Below are 20,776 nucleotides of genomic sequence, written 5' to 3' on the forward strand. Positions count from 1 at the left end.
TTCTGATATCTTTTTAGGTCTCCTATGGCTTTCCTGAAAGTGTAGCGGATGCTTCTCTGCTGATGATGAGAGATTCAGACAAGCCACTTAACGGCTAAGAGACTAGAAGTGTTCTGTAAGAAATGGGGAAGCATTGTTCTTGCTTTGCTTAGCCTGCATTCCCAAGATGGACTTAGAGGCACTGATGCCACTCACTGCTTATTCAGGAGGAAACATGGCTGGCCTTGGAGAAGAACAAAACATTTGAGGGGCAATGGGAACTAAAAAAATGGGAGCATTTGCATTTCAAAACGAATTTCTAGATTCCTTGAGGCAGGCGATAGACACCACTTAAGCATCTTTGGGTCATCTCAGCTGGTGATGCCTGATAGATTTTCCAGTTGGAATCTTGGGTTCTCATGGCTGGCAGGGACCTTGAGGATAGAGCATCTCATCTAGAACACCCCTTCATTTTATAGCCCAAGGACCAGAGATGGGAAATGATTTGCTCAAGGTCTCACAGCTAATTGGGGGCAGAGGGTCTAAAGTCCAGGTCTCCTGATTCATGGTTCACTGTTCTTTCATGGGCAGCCCACAAATAGGATCTCTTTTTCTATGCCCAGGACTATGTGACTGCATCAAGGAGAGAGAAGTGCTTTAATCAGTTGTTGCAGATGGGCCTCTGGGAAGCCAGGGAGCGCAGTGTTGTGCTATAGATAGGTGAGCCTTTAAGAATCTTACTGTCCAGACGCCCTGGGCACTAAAGCCAAGGAGAATGCTACTAATATGGGCAGCGACATCAGGTGGACAAGTTGCACTAAAGGACAGATTTCTCCAGAAGCCAACATCCTGGCTTCCCCTCCCCTGCCAGCAGGTCCACCTCCTGCAAGCACTAGCCAAGACTTTCAGCCAGCTGCTACTGAGCTCAGACCTACCCTATCAGCTCCTAGGTTAGGAGTCTAGAGGGCTACGCTGGTTTCTGCTGCTTTCTGGACAGCAGTGACCTCTTCTGCACCAGAGAGCTCATTACCAGTCAGGGGCCCTAAGGCAGCCTCTCCTAACAGCAGGTGAAGATGAAAGCAATAATGTGCTAGCTGTTCTGAAGCCCCTGGTCACCCCTGGTTTTATTGAAGTCCAGTCTCAAACACCTGTAATGAGGATAAAAGGCTGGTAAGCCATGTGGGATCTGACTGAAACCTCATGAGAGAGGGTAGTGCAGAGAGAGGACCTGGTGAGGGCCGAACTGGGGCCTGGCTTTCCAGAGAGAGAGAGTGACTACCAGGAGATGCTGACCCTCTCTGTCTGCTTAGCTCTCATCTCTTATTTACTCAAAATTAACCTGTTTATTTTCCCTTATTAAATAATCCAGTCCTCTGCTGCTTGTGTGTGCAGGGGAACAGTGAACCAAGAGCTGCTGACTTGCCACGAGGCACAGTGAGGGCCAGCCACCCTCACCCCCATGCGAAGCCCGGAGCCAGGCTGTTGTCTTCTGGCCCTGGTTTCCTCTCTGCCTCCAGGTCTTAGTGGGATCTTGAGCGAGTCCTTTCACCTGGCTGCGCCCATGGATGGAGGGTGCAGTTCACTTTTGGGTGCAGGGGCCACACCACACTGCAGACTCAGCACCTGCATGTCGCCAGCTGCCGCAGTCCTATGAGAAAGAGCAGGGGTCCTGCAAAAACCAGGGAGGTCTGTGGGTCACTGCTCCCTTGGAGGGAGCCATCCTTGACAGCAGTTCATAGAGCCTGGGGCAATGCTGTTTACCGCGAGGGACCCCTCACATCCCCAGGCAAGCCTCCCAGGTCCACAACAAAGCAACTCAGACTCCCCCAAAAGAGACAGCCTGTGAAAGCGCAGGCAACTCCGCATCTGTAGGACATGGTGGTGGGGAAATGGTGATAGCGGCCTTTTGTTCGCTCCCTCTCAGAGGGGCTACAGGAGCTTCCAGAGTTCTTCCCAGGGCCCTCACTTGATCACAACACTGCACGAAAAACCACTCCTTCCAGAGTTCTTTTACTAAAATGTAAGCGTCCCTTTCTGCAAGCATTTCTGTAGCTGCTTTTGTGTCCTGCTGGGCATGCTGAAGCACAAGCAGGTGCAGGGCAAGGACCCTGTCCCAAAAGGGGCTCTCGTCACTAGATGCTGGGGGGGCACAGCTGCCGGGCAAAGGGGACTTGGTGACTCCTGTGAGCTGTGCGAGGACAGGAAGCCCTGCAGGAGTACTGGGGAGAGATGCTTACTGTGGGCTGGACCCTGGGCAAGGGTCCATGGTGGTGTGGTGTGGTGTGGGGCCGTGATGTATGTATAGGAGTATCCAAGCAAAGAGAAGGGGAGGCATTTTGGCAAAAAGGACCAACAATATACCAGCCATGTGGAGCGGAGGGTTGGCATAGAGAAGGGAGAGAGCAGCAGGTGAGGAGGTTAAGACAGGGCCCAGTTGCTGAAAGCCCCAAGTGCAAGCTAAGAAGATGAGCCTTGATCCCAGAAGCCAAACAAGGGCAACCACTTAAGGTGTTTGAGCAGTGGCACTGATATATGAAAATCTGGCACCAAAGCACTCACTAGTCTAGTCACACAGCCTTGGGCCAGTTATTTAACTTCACCAAACACTAATTTTCTCCTGTGTGCAATAGGGATGATGAGAGAGAGAGCACCAACCTCATAGGGCTGAGGTAAGCCTCACCGAGATAATCTAGCAAAGTACTTAGCAGAGGCCTTCTCTAGCTAAACATTCAACAACTATAGCCTCCCTCTGGTCATTTTATATCCCACTTCTCTGCCTTTTGTTCTCCTTGATACTTTTGACTGTCTAATTTATATACTTACCTCTTTTATTGTCCTTTGCCCTAATAAAATGTAAGCTCCACTCGTAAAGATGGCAACAATAGACACTGGGGACTACTAGAGTCAGGAGGGAGGGAGGGAGGGGGCAATGTTTGAAAAACTAACTGTTGGGTGCTATGCTCACTACCTGGGTGGCAGGATCATCTGTAGCCCAAACCTCAGCATCACGCAATATACCCATGTTACAAACCTCTACATGTACCCTCTGAATCTGAACCTAAAATAAAAGGTGGAATTTTTTTTAAGTTGAAATTTATTTTTTAAGTTCCATGAAGCCAGGGATTTTTGTCTGTTTTGTTCTATCCTATATCCTTAGCACTCAGATCAACACTTAGCACATAGCAGGTGCTCAATAAATAGTTGTTGACTGACTGAATTACTGAATGGATGGATGGATGGAGGGCCTCATCTGAAATCACCCTAAACCCTGACCTCTTCCTCCTCAAACCTGACTCTGGGAGCCCTATGGGAGGAAACGTCTCCATATCTTGGAGTCCCTCCTTAAACCTGCGGGAGGAGGCTTCACCATGACAGCGCACTCCTTCATCAAATGGAGGATGCAACCTGGCAAGGCACTGTTTAATGCTACAGATGGGTGTGCTTACTGCCTTTGAGGTTTTCCTATTCTTTCAGAAACTCCCAGGAATCCCTGGCCATGACAATTCTGGGGTCAGGAGAGGCAGCAGAGCATGTGCTCTGTGCTGGGTTTATTTTTAAAGGATGACCACATTTAAGGAGAAGAGAGAAAGTGGACCTGAGGCCTGGCATCAAACACTTGCTATCAGATGGGATGGCAAGTGTTTGTCTCCTTGGTTGGCTGTGATTGACAAAGAACAACTGCATTGAGGGGCAGAAGCAGAAAAGAATCATGGACCTGCTGGGAGAGGGGACACCTGAAGGCTAGAGCATGTGTCTTGCCCAGGACGCTGTCATGACCACATGCCTGGATGGGCAGGAAGTCAAGGGGGTCAGTGACTGAGAAGGGTGAGCTGGAGGAGAACAGGAAGAGGCCACAAAGGGGCTGGTGGTTTGAGGCTGCAGCCAAGGGGCACATGGAGAGCAAGTCAGGCCAAAAGCAGAACAGCAAGGACCAGGGTCAGAATGTGGTTGACACTGAGAGGGAATATTGGAAGGGGCAAATTGTACTGAAGAGGCAATATTGTTTCCATTGCCTTTTATACCCGGTTACTCACAGCATGGAGGCCAGTCCCTTAGTCTTAAAAAACCAACACTGTGTCTCCAAGAGCCTCCTTCTGACCCCAGAGAGCCCCAACAGATGCTGCACAGGACATGAGGCCCATGGTCTGCAAGCCCCTCATCTGCCCTCTTGTCTGCTTCTTTGCAGGAAAGCGTGGACTTGGGAGAGATCATGTTCTCCCTTTGCTACCTGCCCACAGCAGGCAGGCTCACCCTCACAGTGATTAAGTGTCGGAACCTCAAGGCGATGGACATCACAGGCTATTCAGGTACCTCTCTTAACCCGAGTGGCCTGCCAGCAGCCCAGACATTAGGATTTGGAAGGGTGTTTGGGGAGAAGGAGAAAGAATTGTCAACATTCTTAGAATAGAAGCACCAGCTCTGGACGCAAACTGCCTGGACTCGAACTCCAGTTCTGCCACTTCTTTGCCGTGTAAATGATTTGGTTTTCTAGTCTGAAAAGTGGGAGTAATAATATCTTACATGGGTTGCTTTCAGGAGAAATAAGTTAATTCATGCAAATGTTCAGAATGGTGCCTTACACATATAAGCACTCAGTAGATATCTGTTGCTGTCATTCTTTTTCTTAGAAGAGGGAGATAACAAGAAGTAAATATATAGGATTTAAAAATTAAGGATAAGTTTTCTTATTTATATGAGGCCCCAGGACTTCCTGAAGGGTTATGTCAAGTTTGAGTGTGTAAATGTTTGCCGGTCTATGCAGGCTTATGGCAGCAATTCTGTGCACTGAGCCAAGGAAACAAATCCACTGAAAAGCAAAATGCCTTTGTATTTGAGGCTTTGCTGCAGGCCTCCTGACCTCAGCCTCAGCACCAAGAGAGCTGCTAAGTACAGCAGGAACAGAAATATAGTCTTATTCTAGCGACAGAGGAAATGCTTGTTTGGGGGCAGCTGCACAGAGACCTGCAGGATGGACGTAGTGTCAGAGGTTTGAGTCTTTCCCCACAATTCTGCAAGTTGTGGAAGGAGGTATTTGAGTTTGGAAATAAAGAGGAGTTATGAGGAGTAGCTTGAGTCTTGAGAGGCTCCTTCCCTCATCAGCTCAGACTGCTCTGAGGAGTGAAATGGGGTGAAGCCTCTCGATCTGGGCTGCACTCAGAATTGCAAATGTGGAAAAAAGCTCAGTTTGTTTCCCTAGATCCCCTGTCCTCCTGCTCAAGAGACTCTCGATGATTCAGATTACCAACATAAAACCACTCAGGAGGTGCTTCTGAACTTAGCTGGGAATATATTAAAGATTTTTCCTTATATTTGCTTTGTATTCTTTATTTATTTGCTGGAAACCCCCTAAGTTGTGGAAGAAGGTATTTGAGTTTGGAAATAACAGAGGAGTAACTTGAGTCTTGGGTATAATCAGTTGCTGGAAAGAGGTGATGGCCCAGCCAAAAACACCTGGGCTCAGGTGTGACCTGGTGCAGCTGGAAGAAGAGGAGGTATCAGGCCTTGAAAACTGAAGTTTCAGGACAAGGTGGTCAGTAAACCCTAGAGTAACATGTGTTTGTTGCAGCTCTGAGTCCCTCAGAGCTACCCACACACATCGGGACATGGGGAAGAGATTAACGGACCTCTTCTGGCCTGGGAAAAGCTTAGGCAGCAGCAAGTCAGCTTCCCCTAAGATACAGCCAATGTAGATTTCATTTTAATACCAAAATAAGTGCATAACAGGGAAGCAAATTCACTGAAGACTCTCAAGTCTGCTGAGGGAAATAGGATTTTGCTGCCTAAGTCCCCACACTATCTTCTCTGGTGTAATTAAATTGATGTGCTGGAGAGAAAGCCTATGGTGAAGCTGCTGAGGTCATCACAAAAGCTGCTCTGAGTCAGAGGGTTTGGGGTGTAAGTTTTTTTCATGCTAAGTTCTAACCTCCCTTTCACAATTGCCCCTCTTTTTGACCTGGGTTTGGAACCTGTTATTAAACCTTGGCTTGATTCCGAAGATCCAGGGGTCCTCTTTTCATTACAGGTTTCTGTCTATTTTGTTCATTGATGTAAGCAAGTATCTGGAACAGTGGATAAAACACAGTAAGCATTCAATAAATAGATATCGAATGAATGGATGGTTGAATTTACAGCATGAGGAACCTGGCCCAAGGGTGAAGCAGTGGGGGTGTACTTGCTAGGAGCCTCTCGAACTAGATCTCCTGTTCTTGAGGATGAGTTTGAGGTTTCCCTCAGCCCAGACTTATTTGATGTTGGACTAAGCTGGGGAGTGAATGGAGCTTATTAATTGCCTATTCTTGAATTGTGTGGTATTGACGTCTAAAACCCAGGATCTTCCTATTCTCCATGATCTAAACTAGCCCTGAATTAATTCCCTAAGCCTATCTGCTAGAACCGTGACACTAAAAATAGCACAAAATAATAATAAGGACCAGTATGCTACAAAGGGGTGGTGAGTGCATTCTAAATGCTGGATTTTGATGGCTCCCATGACAATGAGGCTGCAATACACTGCTGGTCTTTGTGTCCCCTCCCTCAGCTGCGTAGAGCATCACAGGCTGTTAGAGAGGAAAGGACCTCCAAGATCACTGGGGCCGGCATTCCACTAGAAACCACAGACTTTTGCCCCAGAAAAGCCTAGGGAATGGTCATCTGTCTGCTTGGCTTCATGGATGCTGGTGAAAGTGTTGGTTCCTGTAAGGGAAATATGTCCACTGAATTTTATAAATTTCCTATCAGCCAGGCACAACGGCTCATGCCTGTAATCCCAGCTACTCGGGAGGCTGAGGTGGAAGAATCACTTGAGCCCAGGAGTTCAAGACCAGACTGGGCAAAACAGCAAGACCTTGTCTCTTAAAAAAATGGATATGCCTTGTAGGGGTGAACAGAGCTGGGGAAGGTTGCTAAGACATTTGCTCAGTGGCCCATGGGACAAGTGGCTCTGCCTCTATTTTTCCAAGCCTCATGATATGGAAATCTGCCCTGATGTGGGAGTGTATGGAAGTAGATACAGCAGGGGAATGAGGCAGCACCTGAGCAACCTCAAGTCTGGAGCCACTTTGCAAGGCAAGGTACATCCTTATGGATTTTGCAAGCTGCTGTGTTAAAGACAGGTCTTGGGGCTAGCTCTGCCCATCTGTCTACCTGAACCTGAATAATGTCCTGGGGCATATCCATAGAGAATGGAATCTGTGGAAACTAGAGCCTCATGCCGGTTCTCAAAACTCTTACTTCCTTTTTACTGAAAATCCCTGAGAGAGGGTCCTTTCAAATGTGTAGTTAGAGACAGCAGGTTGATTAAACACCTCATGGTCTCTCCATAAACACAAACTCATGTCCCCATAGTTAAGACATAGCTACTGCTGCCACATGGATTAGTCGGCAGCTCATTTAGGTGTCTACAAAAATGCCTTTCAGGCTTGGGGTTTCTGATCAAGTGTCACAGTTCTCTCTAGTTGCCACCATGGATGTGTGCCTCATCTGCCATCTGAATGATGCCAGGGAGTACAGGGCCCTAGTGGGTGCTCAATGTCCAGGAGATAGAACCATATGCCTATGAATCACAGAGCTGGGGAGCAGCTGCTTGGCTGGCACCTCCTGACAGATTCACAGGAGCCCTGGTTTCTGGGCAACAAGGTGTCTCAGCACATCAGCGTCTTGAAAGCTACTATTACCTGTGAGCCACCCTCCCATTTCTTGAGCTGTGCAGCATAAATAACAATTACGATGGTGACCGAGACACCTGTTCTAGGAGATACAATAGGTTTCACTTCACTTAGATGAGTAGAAAATTTCAGGGTAGAAAGATGACCATAAAATACCCATTCAGAAAACTAAAGAAAACAAAAGGATGTGAGGCACATGGAAGTTCAATAAAAGCATCTCTTTGCAGGATGGAGAGAAACCAAGATCCCAATGAGAAAGGAAATGTCAACCAGCTGCCCTGAGTCTCCCCGGGCCGCAGCTCCCTCATCCTCCACTGCGCAGAAGTGGGCAGGAAACAGCTTCCAGGGAAGCAGAGCAGGGCCACTTCATGCCTTCTAGATGCCAAATGGAAATGAGATTATTGAGACAATGGGACCCAAAATTATGTTGTCAGGTGGGGAGGACATGAACAGCATTGTGATTGTTGCTGTTCATTTCACTCTGACACATTGTATCTCCTCGGCCATTGTTGAGCCCTATTTTTACCCCGCCCCAAAACCTTTATCCTTTGGTTAATAATTCTGGTAAAACAAAAAAGCCACTCAAAGAAAAGTACTCCCCATAGGTAACAGAAATAGTGTCATTGTTCAGCCTCATCACCTTTTTGAGTCAGCCAGCGATTGACGAGCTGAGATTTAGGGCTGTGAACTGCATACCCATCGGCAGGTATCATGTCTGATTTGGGGCCAGCTTCCCCATTAGTAAAAGTCCATTAGGCGCTCTCCCAAGAATACTGAGGTAGCTAAAGACTCTGCATTTATTAAGCACAGAGTGTCCTCAGAGACAGGTGTGCTACATAAATACAAGGTGGTTTAATTATTTTAACAACCCACTGATACCATCTGATGGGCAGCAGTAGGTCTAGGGCTTCGGTCCCTTTGCTGCAAATGATGTTTGCAGACATCTCTTTAACATACTCCATTCCCTTTTCTCTGTCCCCATTGGCACAGATCCCTATGTGAAAGTGTCCCTGCTTTGTGATGGGCGGAGGCTGAAGAAGAAGAAAACAACCATTAAGAAAAACACTCTCAATCCTGTCTACAATGAGGCCATCATCTTTGACATTCCCCCAGAAAACATGGATCAAGTCAGTCTGCTCATCTCAGTCATGGACTATGATCGGTAGGTAGGCGTCCTAGAGGGACGTAATTCCACCCCTCACTCCCACTCCAGCACCAGCACAGAGCTCCTTGACCTTAGACCTTATGATTCAGGGCTCAGCTTTAGGGTTCAGGCCTCAAATCTATCTGTACCCAAGAAGGGTACAGGAGTTTGAGGAAGAGCATAGATTCTCCCTTAGCAAAGGTTCAAAGTTCTTTTCCCAACTGGCCTATTTCCATCAGGGGCGGCTCTATCCGTCAGTTTCCCTGAATTCACCCCTTGCTATTCCCATTCTTCCATCTGGCACCAAGTCTTATTATCTGGCCTTTGAAATGCCCCTCTATCCTCTCTATTTCTGCTGTTGCTACTACTGTCACCCTGGGATGGCTGTGCAGCCTCCTAGCTGACCCCTGCCTCCATCAACTCCTGCCCCAATTCAGTCAACATACTAAAGACAAATCTTCCTAAATGACAGCTTTCTTCCTGGACCTGCCCTTCTCAAGAACCATCAATGGCTCCTGTGATCCAGGCTTTTCCCTTGGATTCTGACGGGCTTCCCTAATCTGGACCCAGCATATCCATCCAATCGGATCTCCCCTTCCTCAGATATTTTTCGTCTCTTCCACACATCCTGCTCTTCCATCTAGGCTGGCTCAAAAACATTCTTCAACTACTCCATTCCCCATAACTTCTTCTCTCCACTTGTCACTTTAGCTAAAGGAGAAAGAAACCATGCAATAAAGCCTCAATACAGGACTTTTAGCCCAAGTTCTCAGGCATAGTATTGATGAACATACTTAAGGGATAATTGATGTTCTTACCGAGTGAATAAATCACATTCCAGCCACTAGGGTTTTGGAGAAATGGTGCTCAGAGACTGTTGATTTATGTGCAAATACTGATGTCTCAGTGAGGTGGTAATGTGTTGGCGGGGTCAAATAAGTGAAGAGACTTAGACTGTCTCACCTCCCATACGCAGGCTATCTGCCCACCTCTTCTTGAGATTCCAAACAAGTTTATAACCTTTGCTTATCTGCCTGTGTCCAGTGTCCACTGAAGGGGACTAGGCAAAGGCTTCACCGCCACTGACACCCAGAAGCCCTGCCAAGCATCTGTTTTCAGAGCTCAGAGTTCTGAGTTAGACCCATCGGGCAGAGTCCTACCACTCCCCGCACTGGACCTCCTTTTCTGAGGGCATGTCTGGTAGCCAGTGCTAGGACTTTTGTTTCTCCCTCAGAGTGGGCCACAATGAGATCATAGGAGTCTGTCGTGTGGGGATCACTGCCGAAGGCCTGGGCAGGGACCACTGGAATGAGATGCTGGCATACCCCCGGAAGCCCATCGCACACTGGCACTCCTTGGTGGAGGTAAAGAAATCCTTCAAAGAGGTGGGTGAGGTCACCTGGCCCTTGGCATGTTTGCTGCATGGCAGTGTGGGCTGGAGAATGGCAGTCGGCTGCGGTGACACCCTCGGCCTTTTGTGGAAAGGTGGGCATGAGGGCCACATGCTTCTTACCCAGTGTATAATAGGCCAAAAGGAAATGGAGGAAGAAGGTGGAGGCTGCCAACACAAAGCCCCTGGTGTTGGGCATTTTAAAAGCACCACTGAGTTCTTAATGAAAAGCAAGAACTTTGAAGAAGACTTCCCAGCAGACCACTGTGCCAGGTCTGAAATGCTTTCACAAAGCCCTTGGCCAAGCCTGTCCTTTAGGAGAAAGCCCCAAGGGGGTGAGATCAGAGCTTGGCAAGACATTCTACCCCTGTCAGAACAGTAAGGTCCCTGAGGCTCAAGCAAGGCAGTCACTTGGCAGTTTTCACTGCTTGGATAGAGATGCCAAAGAGCAGATTCCTCCTCTTATGAATGTTGGTTCTTGCCCTTGTTGGGGAAGGGAGCATGGCCTCAAGCTTTCACGCTTTCTGGCTAAAGCTGCGGAGCTGGGTTGCGTTGGGTTCTAACAGAGACGTAATGGAGAGAGCACTGGGCTGGGAGTCCCAAGACTTGGGCTCCAATCTTGGCCCCTCCTGACTCGCTGTATAATCTTGACCCTGTCACTTCTCCCTCAACTGCAAAGAAAATATCCCTTTGAGTAATATCTGCAAACTTCTCCACCCTCCACTGAATCCCACCGACTTAGGATCCTGTATTCTATCACCCTGGTGGTCCCCAGGCCTGCTTTTTCTCAAATGGATTGGAAGTATGGGTGACCAAACAAGGCTTAAACCTCACTCACAATATCTCATACCTTGGTCTGTATCCTAGAAAGCTGGGTGAATATTCTGTCATCTTAACAGGCTTCAAACCTAATAAGTCTAGACAGCTGTATAAATTGGAAATTCTACTAATACAAAATAAAGCTTTATCCCTTTCACTGCATGGCCCCTCGTCTTAAAATTGGAGTCACCTTCAAAACGGAGTCATCCCCTCCCCACACTCTATGATGCAGAGAAGTCAGGTCTGCAAACCCATAGAACCCGCCGGCTCCCTGCCCTCTCATGGAGGACAAGCCCATTTCCACTTGTTTCTGGCAGGCTGAGGTGTCTCAGGAGAGCCTGAGAGCCAAGGGGATTGGACCCGTGGAAACACAGGTGATAAGGACCTCAGTTGTGGGGGGGATGGGGGACAGGCTACTTGAATCACCTCCCCAGACAGGAAGCATGTGCTCTGTGCAGCTTCTGTCCTGTGACCTTTGGGGCAGCATCAAGAGATAAAAAGAAGCAAAGTTTCTGGCAGTTGAGGCTTCATATTTCTGTCTTGTGGGTGCCTTGATTGTCCCATAGCTGTGGAGCTTTAATGAGTGAGGCCAGTCCCTCATCTCTCAGCTCCCCCAGGGGAGACCCTGTCCCTCTTTTCCCGAAAGCCCTTTCTACAGAGTGTGGGTGATGAACCCACAATACAGGAGGCGCTGCTGGGCAGAACGCTAGACAAGCTGCAGACAGCATCCAGCAACTCACTGAAGGCTGTGTTGGTTCAACCCAGGGAGAGGTCATGACAGCCCCATCCACCCCACCACCCCTCCTCCCCCGCTTATCATCCTTTGAAGATATTTAAGAATAGAACACGTATACTAAACTGTTTAGGATGGCTTAGCGGGAGGGCATGGAATGAGAGCTAAGAGGCCTCTGGTCAGCTGTAGGGCCTTAGAAAACTCACTGCCCGGTCGGGCACGGTGGCTCACGCCTGTAATCCCAGCACTTTGGGAGGCCGAGGCGGGTGGATCATGAGGTCATGAGATTGAGACCATCCTGGCTAACACGGTGAAACCCCGTCTCTACTAAAAATACAAAAAATTAGCCGGGTGTGGTGGCGGGTGCCTGTAATCCCAGCTACTCGGGAGGCTGAGGCAGGAGAATGGTGTGAACCCGGGAAGCAGAGCTTGCAGTGAGCTGAGATCGCATCACTGCCCTCCAGCCTGGGTGACAGAGCAAGACTCTGTCTCAAAAAAAAAAAAAAAGAAAAGAAAAAGAAAACTCACTGACCCACTCTGGTCTTTGGGTTCCTTGGTAAAATGAGGGGATAAGCCCTTCCCATCTTTGCTTTTCTAGGAAACTCTAACCCTAAACGATGGCTGGGCCCATGAGCCCCCATCTTGTGCTGTGACTGCCTTTCTAATCTTGAATCTGCAATAACCCATCCCTGTTACCAGGCTGGGCCTGCCTGTGGAAAATGGAAAGTGACAGAGCAGCGGCTACAGCTGGGGGTGGGGTGTTGAGTACCACGGACGGGCCAGGACTTGGCCCCAGAATCACTCTCCTTCATGATGAATACAACCTAATTAAGCCAAATAATTGATTCCAAGTCCCTGTTTCTTTGAGAACTCTAACTCACTGGTTCAGACTACAAAAGAAAGCTAAAATAGAATCAAGCCCTTGAAAATGAATATTTGATGAAACAGTAAAGGGAAAGTAACAGTATATGGAAAACAAAAAGAGAATAAATTGATATGTTTTGGGTTTACTTTTTTCCTGACCTCGCAGGCCAAGCTCCCAGGAATGCCCCCTCCCCCACGCACGATCCTGCCATTTTCTGCTCAGCTGATCATTCTCTATATCAAGAAGCTGAAAATGACACTCATCTCGGCAACCTGGGATTTCCATAGTTCACGTTTATTTAAAATTGTCGCTGACACATTTAGCGCCCACAGTTTAAATATCTTTATTACAATGCATGTAAACCCCCACAGGGCTGACATTAAGTAAGCACCTTGTGTCCACGCGATACATTTTGCTTGGAGGCAAACCTCCCGCTCAGCCTCAGAGCTCACATCCTACCTTCTTTTCGTTCCTGTTCTGGATATTGAGCAAGCACTTTGCTCCTGAAACTTGTATCTCCCATTTGTATAATCATAAAGAAATCTCCAGCTCCTGGGAAGATAAATGGCATCATATCTGCAAAGCGCTCTGTATTTATCTTGCACCTTTCTTAAGGGATTTTCAAGTGCTGTGATCATTTCCTTTTTATTAATAAGAACAGAGGGCATTATATTTGCTCACTTGTTTGGGGCTCAAAATAAGGCTGAGGGGAACAAATTAACTGAAAAGGTGTCTTTCCCTGCTGGGATTCTTTCATGAATAAAAATTCATTGAGCCATCACAAGTGGCCTTTCCCAGCTGCGGCACCAGCCCTCTTCCCTCTCAGCCCAGAGCCACATGTCTTCATTGTTACCACACACAGGGTTGACCAGTGCTCTTCTCCAAGGCATTTTATTACAGGGGCCGGGTTCAGATCATCTGCCAGAGATGTTAATCTCTGTTGGAACGTGACCCATTTCAGAGCAACAAAAGACCTTACTGGAACACAGGCATTCTGAAACAATAATCTCCCTGTGTGCTGGGGACAGGTATGCTGCTATTTCAGAGCCACTGTAAGCCTCCTGGAATCATTCGCCTTTCCATTGTCCACAAACCCCATCTCCTCCCTTTGTTTATCTTCATAGGAAAACTCGGACTAGCAGGGGAGCCAGTGTTCCTTCTTCATTTGTTCTGGATAAACAGTTATGTTCCTTGCACTACTCTTTGGGCTGTTACATAAAGGAAGAAAGACACTCTGTGTAGCCCTTTTAAGTTTTCTCCTCTGACCTGGCCTATCAGTCAGGCTGTTTAAGTGGCATGCTTCCTCGGGGAAGAAGCCAGTGATTATAATGTACCTTTCACCAACAGTAAAGGTTGTAACAGAAAAGTAGAACTCCTAAAATGAAGGTCTGTTAAATGAGAGCATTAGTAATCATCTGTTGTCACCTTCGGGTTAAGAAACCCTTGAGTCAGAAGCCACAGTGGCCTCAACAACCAGGCATTTATTTATCTAAAATATTTCACCAGGGAAACCCTCGGTTGTGATTTCATTCACGTGGATGCTGCAAGCAGAGAGACTGCCACCTGGAGTTAGGAGTAAGTACCTGGTGTGGACCCAAAGACGTTAGGTTGCTTATTACCTTTTGTCTCCTTCTTCCCCTAGTGTGGCCAAATGCTGAGATAGCAGCAGGATGGAGTGGAAAAAACACTTAGTTGGGTGTTAGGAGACCTAGTTTCGGGTCCTGGCTCTGCCCCTAACTAGCTGTGTCTTGACTTCTCTGTCGTCGTTTTCTCATTTGCACGAACAAGAAGGTTAGACTGGATCAGCTTCCAAGCCTGCCTCCAGGGCTGACATGCTGATTGCTTAGGTCTAGGTCACATAATGGTGGTCATCGGTACCTGATTGTCTGGCTTTTGGTTAGTCATAAAGATCTTCAGCTGGCCTGCACAGGGAGTCCTAAGAAGCCCATGAAGAACTGAGCCCAGAGAAGGGTAACAGAAGCTTTCCTTAGAATTGAAAGTGTTAAGGTAGTTTAGTAGGTCTGGGTCCTTCCTGAACATTGTGGGTTTCCCATCTACTCCATAGGTGATGCTGGATAGAAAGTGATCTATTCCTCAGGTGGCTCAGCCCTTCTAGAAATGGCTGTATTGAGGGAGAACCACAACCTCCCCCGACCCCGAACCTCCATGTATGCACAGATGCATAGTTGCAGCTTCTACTCAGCCCCCTCACTCCACAGTGGAGACCCTCAACGCTCATGAGAAGCAGAAGGGGCTGCACTTCCAGATCAAGAAGGCCATCTTGACCACCTACCTACCTCTTATCTCTGGAGCTCTGTCCTGCAGACACCCAGGAGAGTACTGGGTCTCTTCAGCCCACTCCAAGGATGGGTGAGCAGTGGACACTGACTCACTTTGAAGTTATTAACATAAAGCCCCCAGGCAGGTCAAGAATATTCATGGGGTCAGATCCTTGCTCAGTAAACATTGCTGTGGCTATGACTGCTGCAGCGATGACTGGTTAAAGAAGGATTGAATGGCTCAAGTCCACCCAGCCTCAGCCCTCTCCTTCACTCCATTACGCCTCATTACATCACCCCTTTCACAGAAGGGTTAGAGTCGGGCTGATAGGAGGCAGTCTGTGAGCTAGGAGAGCTGGGGAGGAGAAAGGGGTTGCAGAAGCCCAGAAGGGTCTGCTCACACCTCTCCTCTCCACAAGTCAGGTGCAAATGCCCATAGGAAGAATGAAGAGCAAAGGAGACAGCTCAAAGCTAAAGCAGTATCAGATTTTTAGCTGTACTATCAGCTCCCAGACAAATTGCTAATAATGCATGACCATGGGTTCTTGGCAGTAAGGACATATTCTGCACACTGCCTCTTTCGCTACTAACATATGATTTTCAGTGTGAAAAATGGCTGAAGCACACAGAAATGGCCCAGTCAGAGCACCTCATTCACACACACAAACACACACACACACACGTATACACAGAGAGAGAGAGAGAGAGAGTTAAGAAAGCTTTAATTATCTCTGCAGTAGGTCTTTTTGAAAATCAGGTATTCCAAACTAGAAACTCTAAGCTGTTTCCCTTATGTTTTTGCATGGCTGACAGCAAAATTCAAGAAAGCTTATGAGAAGCTGGGAAAGGTGAATTCAGTGCATTGGGCCAGTTCAGTTTTGCAAGTTGAAATGTAAATTCCTTTAGCAATTAATAAACAGATTGTTCTCCTCTTTGCAGTGGCAGGGCCGAGCTGCTAGCTTCGACAGTGAGAGCTCGTGCTCATCTCCAAAACCACCTCCGACACCATGAGATGTGCGGCCAAATAACACAAATGGGACTCAGCAATGTTCTCTTTGCACTTGTTCAACCGTCTAAACAGTGTTGTGCAGTCGCAGCGGCGGCAGCAGCGGCAGCCGTCCATCACTCCAGAGTCTTACCTGCTCCTGTGTAGGTCAAGGCTGAGACACTTGTCGTGTGGTCAGATCTGTCTTAGTCTTTTCTGTCTCCCAAGGTGATGTTTTTGTGGTTTTTCACTTTTTATGGGTCTGCTGGTAAGAAAAGAAAAAAAAAAAAAGAGTAGGAAAAGACAAAGGGTGGAAAGCCCAGAAGTTGGTTCTAGAAAATACAAGGTACAGTTTTTTGGAAAGAGGTGGATTGAGTTTCTGAAATGCTGTGTCTCCAGCAAGCTCCACAACCCTGGAAAAGGAGGAGGCGCGGTGGGACTGCAGCTGCATTTTCAGTGCCCTGCAGGAATGGGGTGAATCCATGGAAGAGCCTTTGTGAGGTGAATTACTAGTCTTTGAAGCTCTTCGCTGGCGAGACATAAACCACGTTGGGACCCTCAGTCCCGTGTTGAAATCACAAGACCTCTGAGGTGCTTGTGAGCCTTTAGCTGATGTGCAGGGTTCCTCACTCCCCTTCCTCACTGGCTTTCCCCATGAATTGAAAATGTCTTGATTCCTCATGGGAACTTAGTCACTTTCTTTAGGAATGATTCCACCGAAACTAAACACGCCATATGTTTTCTGATGTGCCACAGTTAATGATCATATTTGTTTGAAAACAAGATCTTTGTCCTCAGAAATAACCTTCATTGTAAAGTAAGAGAGAAACATATGTTCTGGAATGACTTCTGCATTATACATAGCTTTATAATTCCATGAAGTATCAAGCTGCTGTTTAAAATGCCTAAACAGATTAAAGAAAAACCTAGATTAAATGTTCTTTTCCAAATGGGGAGTTTTGAAATCCAAGTAGCAGTTTGAGTCCATCTTTCTATGAAGAGTATCTTTTTGATTGAAACCGAGTCAGCATAAGCCTATTTCAGCCCCTTTGGCTCTTTCACAATATTCATCTTAAACTTTAGTTCCATAAATTACCAAGTACTTCAGTGTTGTTTGTTTCAGTGGTTGTGAGGGTTTCTTGTTTCCTTGAGATCTTTACCTTAGGCCAAACTCAGTTTAGGAAAAAAAAAAATTGTTTGAACTATTCTGTGTTGTAATAGCACATTTCTGTTGAGTTAATAGTGGTCTTCCCACCAACCCCTAAAACCAGGTTGATTTGCTCAATCTCAGTTTGTATAACCCCAGTAAGCGCATTTAGGTGAGTTTCTACTTCGACTTGTGGTGACACAATGCCAGTTTCCAGAGCTGTGTGTACTACTTGCAAAAGGCAAGTCCGCTGAAGAACCCCTTCTTTTAACAGTGGAAAATCAAGAACAGAAAAATCTGTTCACACACCTGTGTCTTATTCTTTATACATGTTACATGGTAGAGGAGCAGCGACCAATAAAGTATCCCTCATTTTAAACCAAGTTGTCAGATTTCTCTGCTGATAGAACTCTGCATAGTATCTTCTAGCCCTGAAAATGACCAGGTTGGGCATGAGTTAACAGGATATTGTGGCAAAAGGAGTTTTCTGCTTAGAAAAGTAAATGTAGATAAACCTAAACTCCACCCTGTACTGAGCCTTAGGCTAGGGACTCATGTGTAAAGATGACTTTTCTCCCAAGATATCTTGTCATTGGCAGGCCTTCCTAGTTCGGTAGTCCTGCATTTGGGCGTTCTCCTGAGAGTGAGAAAAAATTCAAGGTCATGACGAGATTCCTAGCAGGCAACAGACTTCATTATGATTCTGACTCTAGACTGACCCCATCAAGATAGTCATTTCCATCAGTGAACAGATGCTGTAGGCCTTGCAATTACAAAGGAGACAACTGGGTTTCTTGGGTCATAAGGAGTCCAGAAATTAGTGTGAGAAGGTCCTTCTGGAAGCGAACTCAAAATGCATGTCATCGTTAAACCCTTAAGCAGGTGAGGATAACCCATTCTAACCTCTTGGAGAAGGGAGTGTGATCAATGTGAATCACAATAGTATTGCTCATCTGAGACATTCCTCTTATATCCAAGCAGCTATCTCCCCTGAGTGAACATCCCAGTGGTTTCAGAAAATCATTTCCTGAACAGATTCTAGCCAGCCCCCACACCACCCTGGCCAACTGCAACCACTGCTGCTCTAGCAGTCTGGGTCAATTCCTACAGGCTTGGGAGCCCACCCCACGGAGGCTTTTAGCTCCTGCAGCCTCATCCCCAGCATCCTCAAGGTAGACTAGTCCTCAGCCTGAATCATGAATGAAACCTGAACATCTGCCAACTTCATTATCTAGCCCAGTATCTCTTCCCTCACAGAGAAGAGAAAAATGAAATACAAAGTTGATCCATTTGTTGGCTTTCTCTGGCCGGAGAAACCTCTCGGGTTGTTGCTGTGAGCTTTGATGAAGTTGTGATAACCAGGGCCATTTGCACATAGGTTTTTTTTAAAAACATGAAAAGTTCCCTTCTCCTTTATTTAGCAGTGTTTCTGAGCTGAAAGATGCCCTCCTCTCCCTCTGCGCTTACCCAGGATGTTAATTAATTGCATTGTCATTTAAAATATTATGTTGTTAATTACTCCTTCGTGTCTTCCCACCCCTGTCACAGCCTGGACTTTTTATTCAATTAAATCTCTGTCTCTTGCCCATTTCTCTTGTCATTTTATGTTCCTGGGGTTTAGCAGTCAACACACGCACAGGACATCTCAAAGCTTTTCTTTTCAATCTTTGCTTCACATGGATAACCACTTCCCTTCTATCAGAGGTAGAGCAGAAGGGCTTGTTTGTTTTTTGTTCTGTCCAAGGAATACCTGTGTACCTCATCAGGCTGGAATCCACCTGTGTTTTGTCAGGCTTGTGGCTCGGAGATCATTTGGCGCACAGGGCTCTGCTGTTCCCTCAGCTGTTCAGCTCAACAAGCAGCCCCTGCAGATGCTGAAGCTCCCCTAGGGAAGTGGGCCACACACTCGTATCTGGGAAGTACGATGCTGTCACCCACCAGTAAAGGAATCCTGCTAACCATCGTAAAACACAATTTGGCAAAGCCATGGGAAAATACTATTGCAGCCTCAAAAATTAAAAAAAAAAAAAAAAAAAGAACATTCTAATGTAATAGAATATCTCTCTGCTCACCTGCAGCTTTTAATTATTTTAGAGAGCAGTCCGTAGAGAGGGGAGTGGAAGGGACCATCCATTTCTGCACATCTGCATCTAAATGAGGGGTGCTCCACCATGAGAGGCCCAGTGAGCTGAACTGCTGAGAGCAGCACTCTCCTGCCTGAAGAGGCAGCCTCCCCTTGCCAGTGGCTTCCCGTCAGGTCACCCAGCAGCCAGCAGGATGCGGCAATGTACTGGTCACATCTAGAGCTGATAAACCAAAGGGGTCATTGTGTCTGTTAGTATGGGCTGGGCTATGCTGCAATTACAATCTGCAGATTGCAGTAGCTGAAAACCACAAAAGCCTATTTCTCATCCATGATAGGCGCCCATCACAGGTCAGCTAGGAGCTTTGCTCAGCTATCACAGGTCAGCTAGGAGCTTTGCTCATCGTATTTATTCAGGGGGACTCAGGCGGACAGAGCAGCTGACATCTCAAACACTGCCAGTTGCCACCCATGAGGGAAAAGAGCACTTGGAAGGGTCTCCTGCTGGCCTAAATGCTCTAGTAACACGTCACTTTTCTTCACAGTCCATTGCCAGAACTACTGATAAGAGTCTCACAAAACATAAGAGGCTCGAGTTCCCCAGGGAAAGAAGAACTGGAAATACTGAGTTAGCAGCACTGGGAAGACCCACAGTGAATGTAAACAGGCCTATGGAGGCTGACAGCTACTGAACGATGGATTCAGAAACACTAACACAGGCATCCATGTGTTCTATTCATCGTCGAATGACTTGCCCACAGAAAGCTTTTAGTCTAGTACAATGGCACTGAGTAACAATAGTTCAAGGTAGAAAATGGAAGCACAGTTAGGGAGGTGAAGTAAAAGGCTACGGAGGTCCAAGAAAGAACATCCCAGCTCAGCAGAATGAGTGGCAGCTTCAGGTGCGAAGTGGCTCTGATCTAGGCGTTGAGGCTGAGCGGGATTTGGAAGTGTGGAAATTGCGGGGAGGAGGCATACTGCAAACTGAGGGGCCCACACAAGTGAAGGTCCAGAGCCGGAATTCCTAGGCCTGCCACTACCCTGAATCTAGGGGAGACAGTGAACCCCCTGAGTTCAAGTGCTACCCTGCTTGTACTGGTCAGCCCAGGCAGAGTGCAGGACTTCTGCCCATGGAGCCCTGCTGTTCCCAGCCCTGGCCCCACCCCACCAGACTCTAGAGCTGGCCCCTGTGTAGCTCTTGCCAACTGCCTCCACTGGGAACTGGACCTGCTGCCCCACCCTCCATTGGTGGCTTGGCACCTGCTCCTCTGACTTTGAGACTCAGTCTAGCGGCCTCATCCCATCCACTTAACCAGCCTTTCTTCCCTGGACTATTTATCAGCCAGAGGCCACTTGGGACTTTATGATCTGTGCCACATTCTGCTCTCCTTCAGGGTGAGCTCTATCCAGAGGTCTGATTCCTTAGTAGAACGAACAGGACCAGCCTCTCCCCAGCTTTCCCTTGGCTGGTTCATAGCAGCAAGCCCATGTGGAGAAACTGGAGGTGAAGAGACGGGCAGGCAGTTGTGGCCGTCCACTCAACAGGGAGTGTAGGGCTAACCCAGACACAGGCAGAGCACCTGTACAACATGCGGTGGTCACAGCCAGATGTGGCGGTTCACACCTGTAATCCCAGCACTTTCAGAAGCCGAGGTAGGAGGATCGCTTGAGCCCAGGAGTTTGAGACC

The 20,776-nt window shown here is 47.4% G+C and overlaps 1 protein-coding gene across 4 annotated transcripts in view; it reads left to right on the plus strand.

Moving 5' to 3' along the window:
* Window positions 1-15,884, plus strand: part of SYT6 (synaptotagmin 6) — a 61,017-nt gene extending 45,133 nt beyond the window's left edge. Inside the window, exons 4-7 of one of the 4 annotated variants that reach the window (XM_032154921.2) lie at window positions 4,166-4,286; window positions 8,634-8,805; window positions 10,022-10,172; window positions 15,813-15,884. In XM_032154921.2, the coding sequence (XP_032010812.1) occupies window positions 4,166-4,286; window positions 8,634-8,805; window positions 10,022-10,172; window positions 15,813-15,884 (516 nt within the window). Of the gene's footprint in view, window positions 1-4,165; window positions 4,287-8,633; window positions 8,806-10,021; window positions 10,173-14,100; window positions 14,119-15,812 lie in introns of those variants that run through there. The other 3 variants (XM_032154922.1, XM_032154923.1, XM_032154925.2) reach the window with 3 other exon arrangements.
* The last annotated feature ends 4,892 nt before the right edge of the window (window positions 15,885-20,776 follow it).

Source organism: Hylobates moloch, unplaced genomic scaffold, assembly GCF_009828535.3.
Source record: "Hylobates moloch isolate HMO894 unplaced genomic scaffold, HMol_V3 SCAFFOLD_5, whole genome shotgun sequence".
NCBI lineage: Eukaryota > Metazoa > Chordata > Mammalia > Primates > Hylobatidae > Hylobates > Hylobates moloch.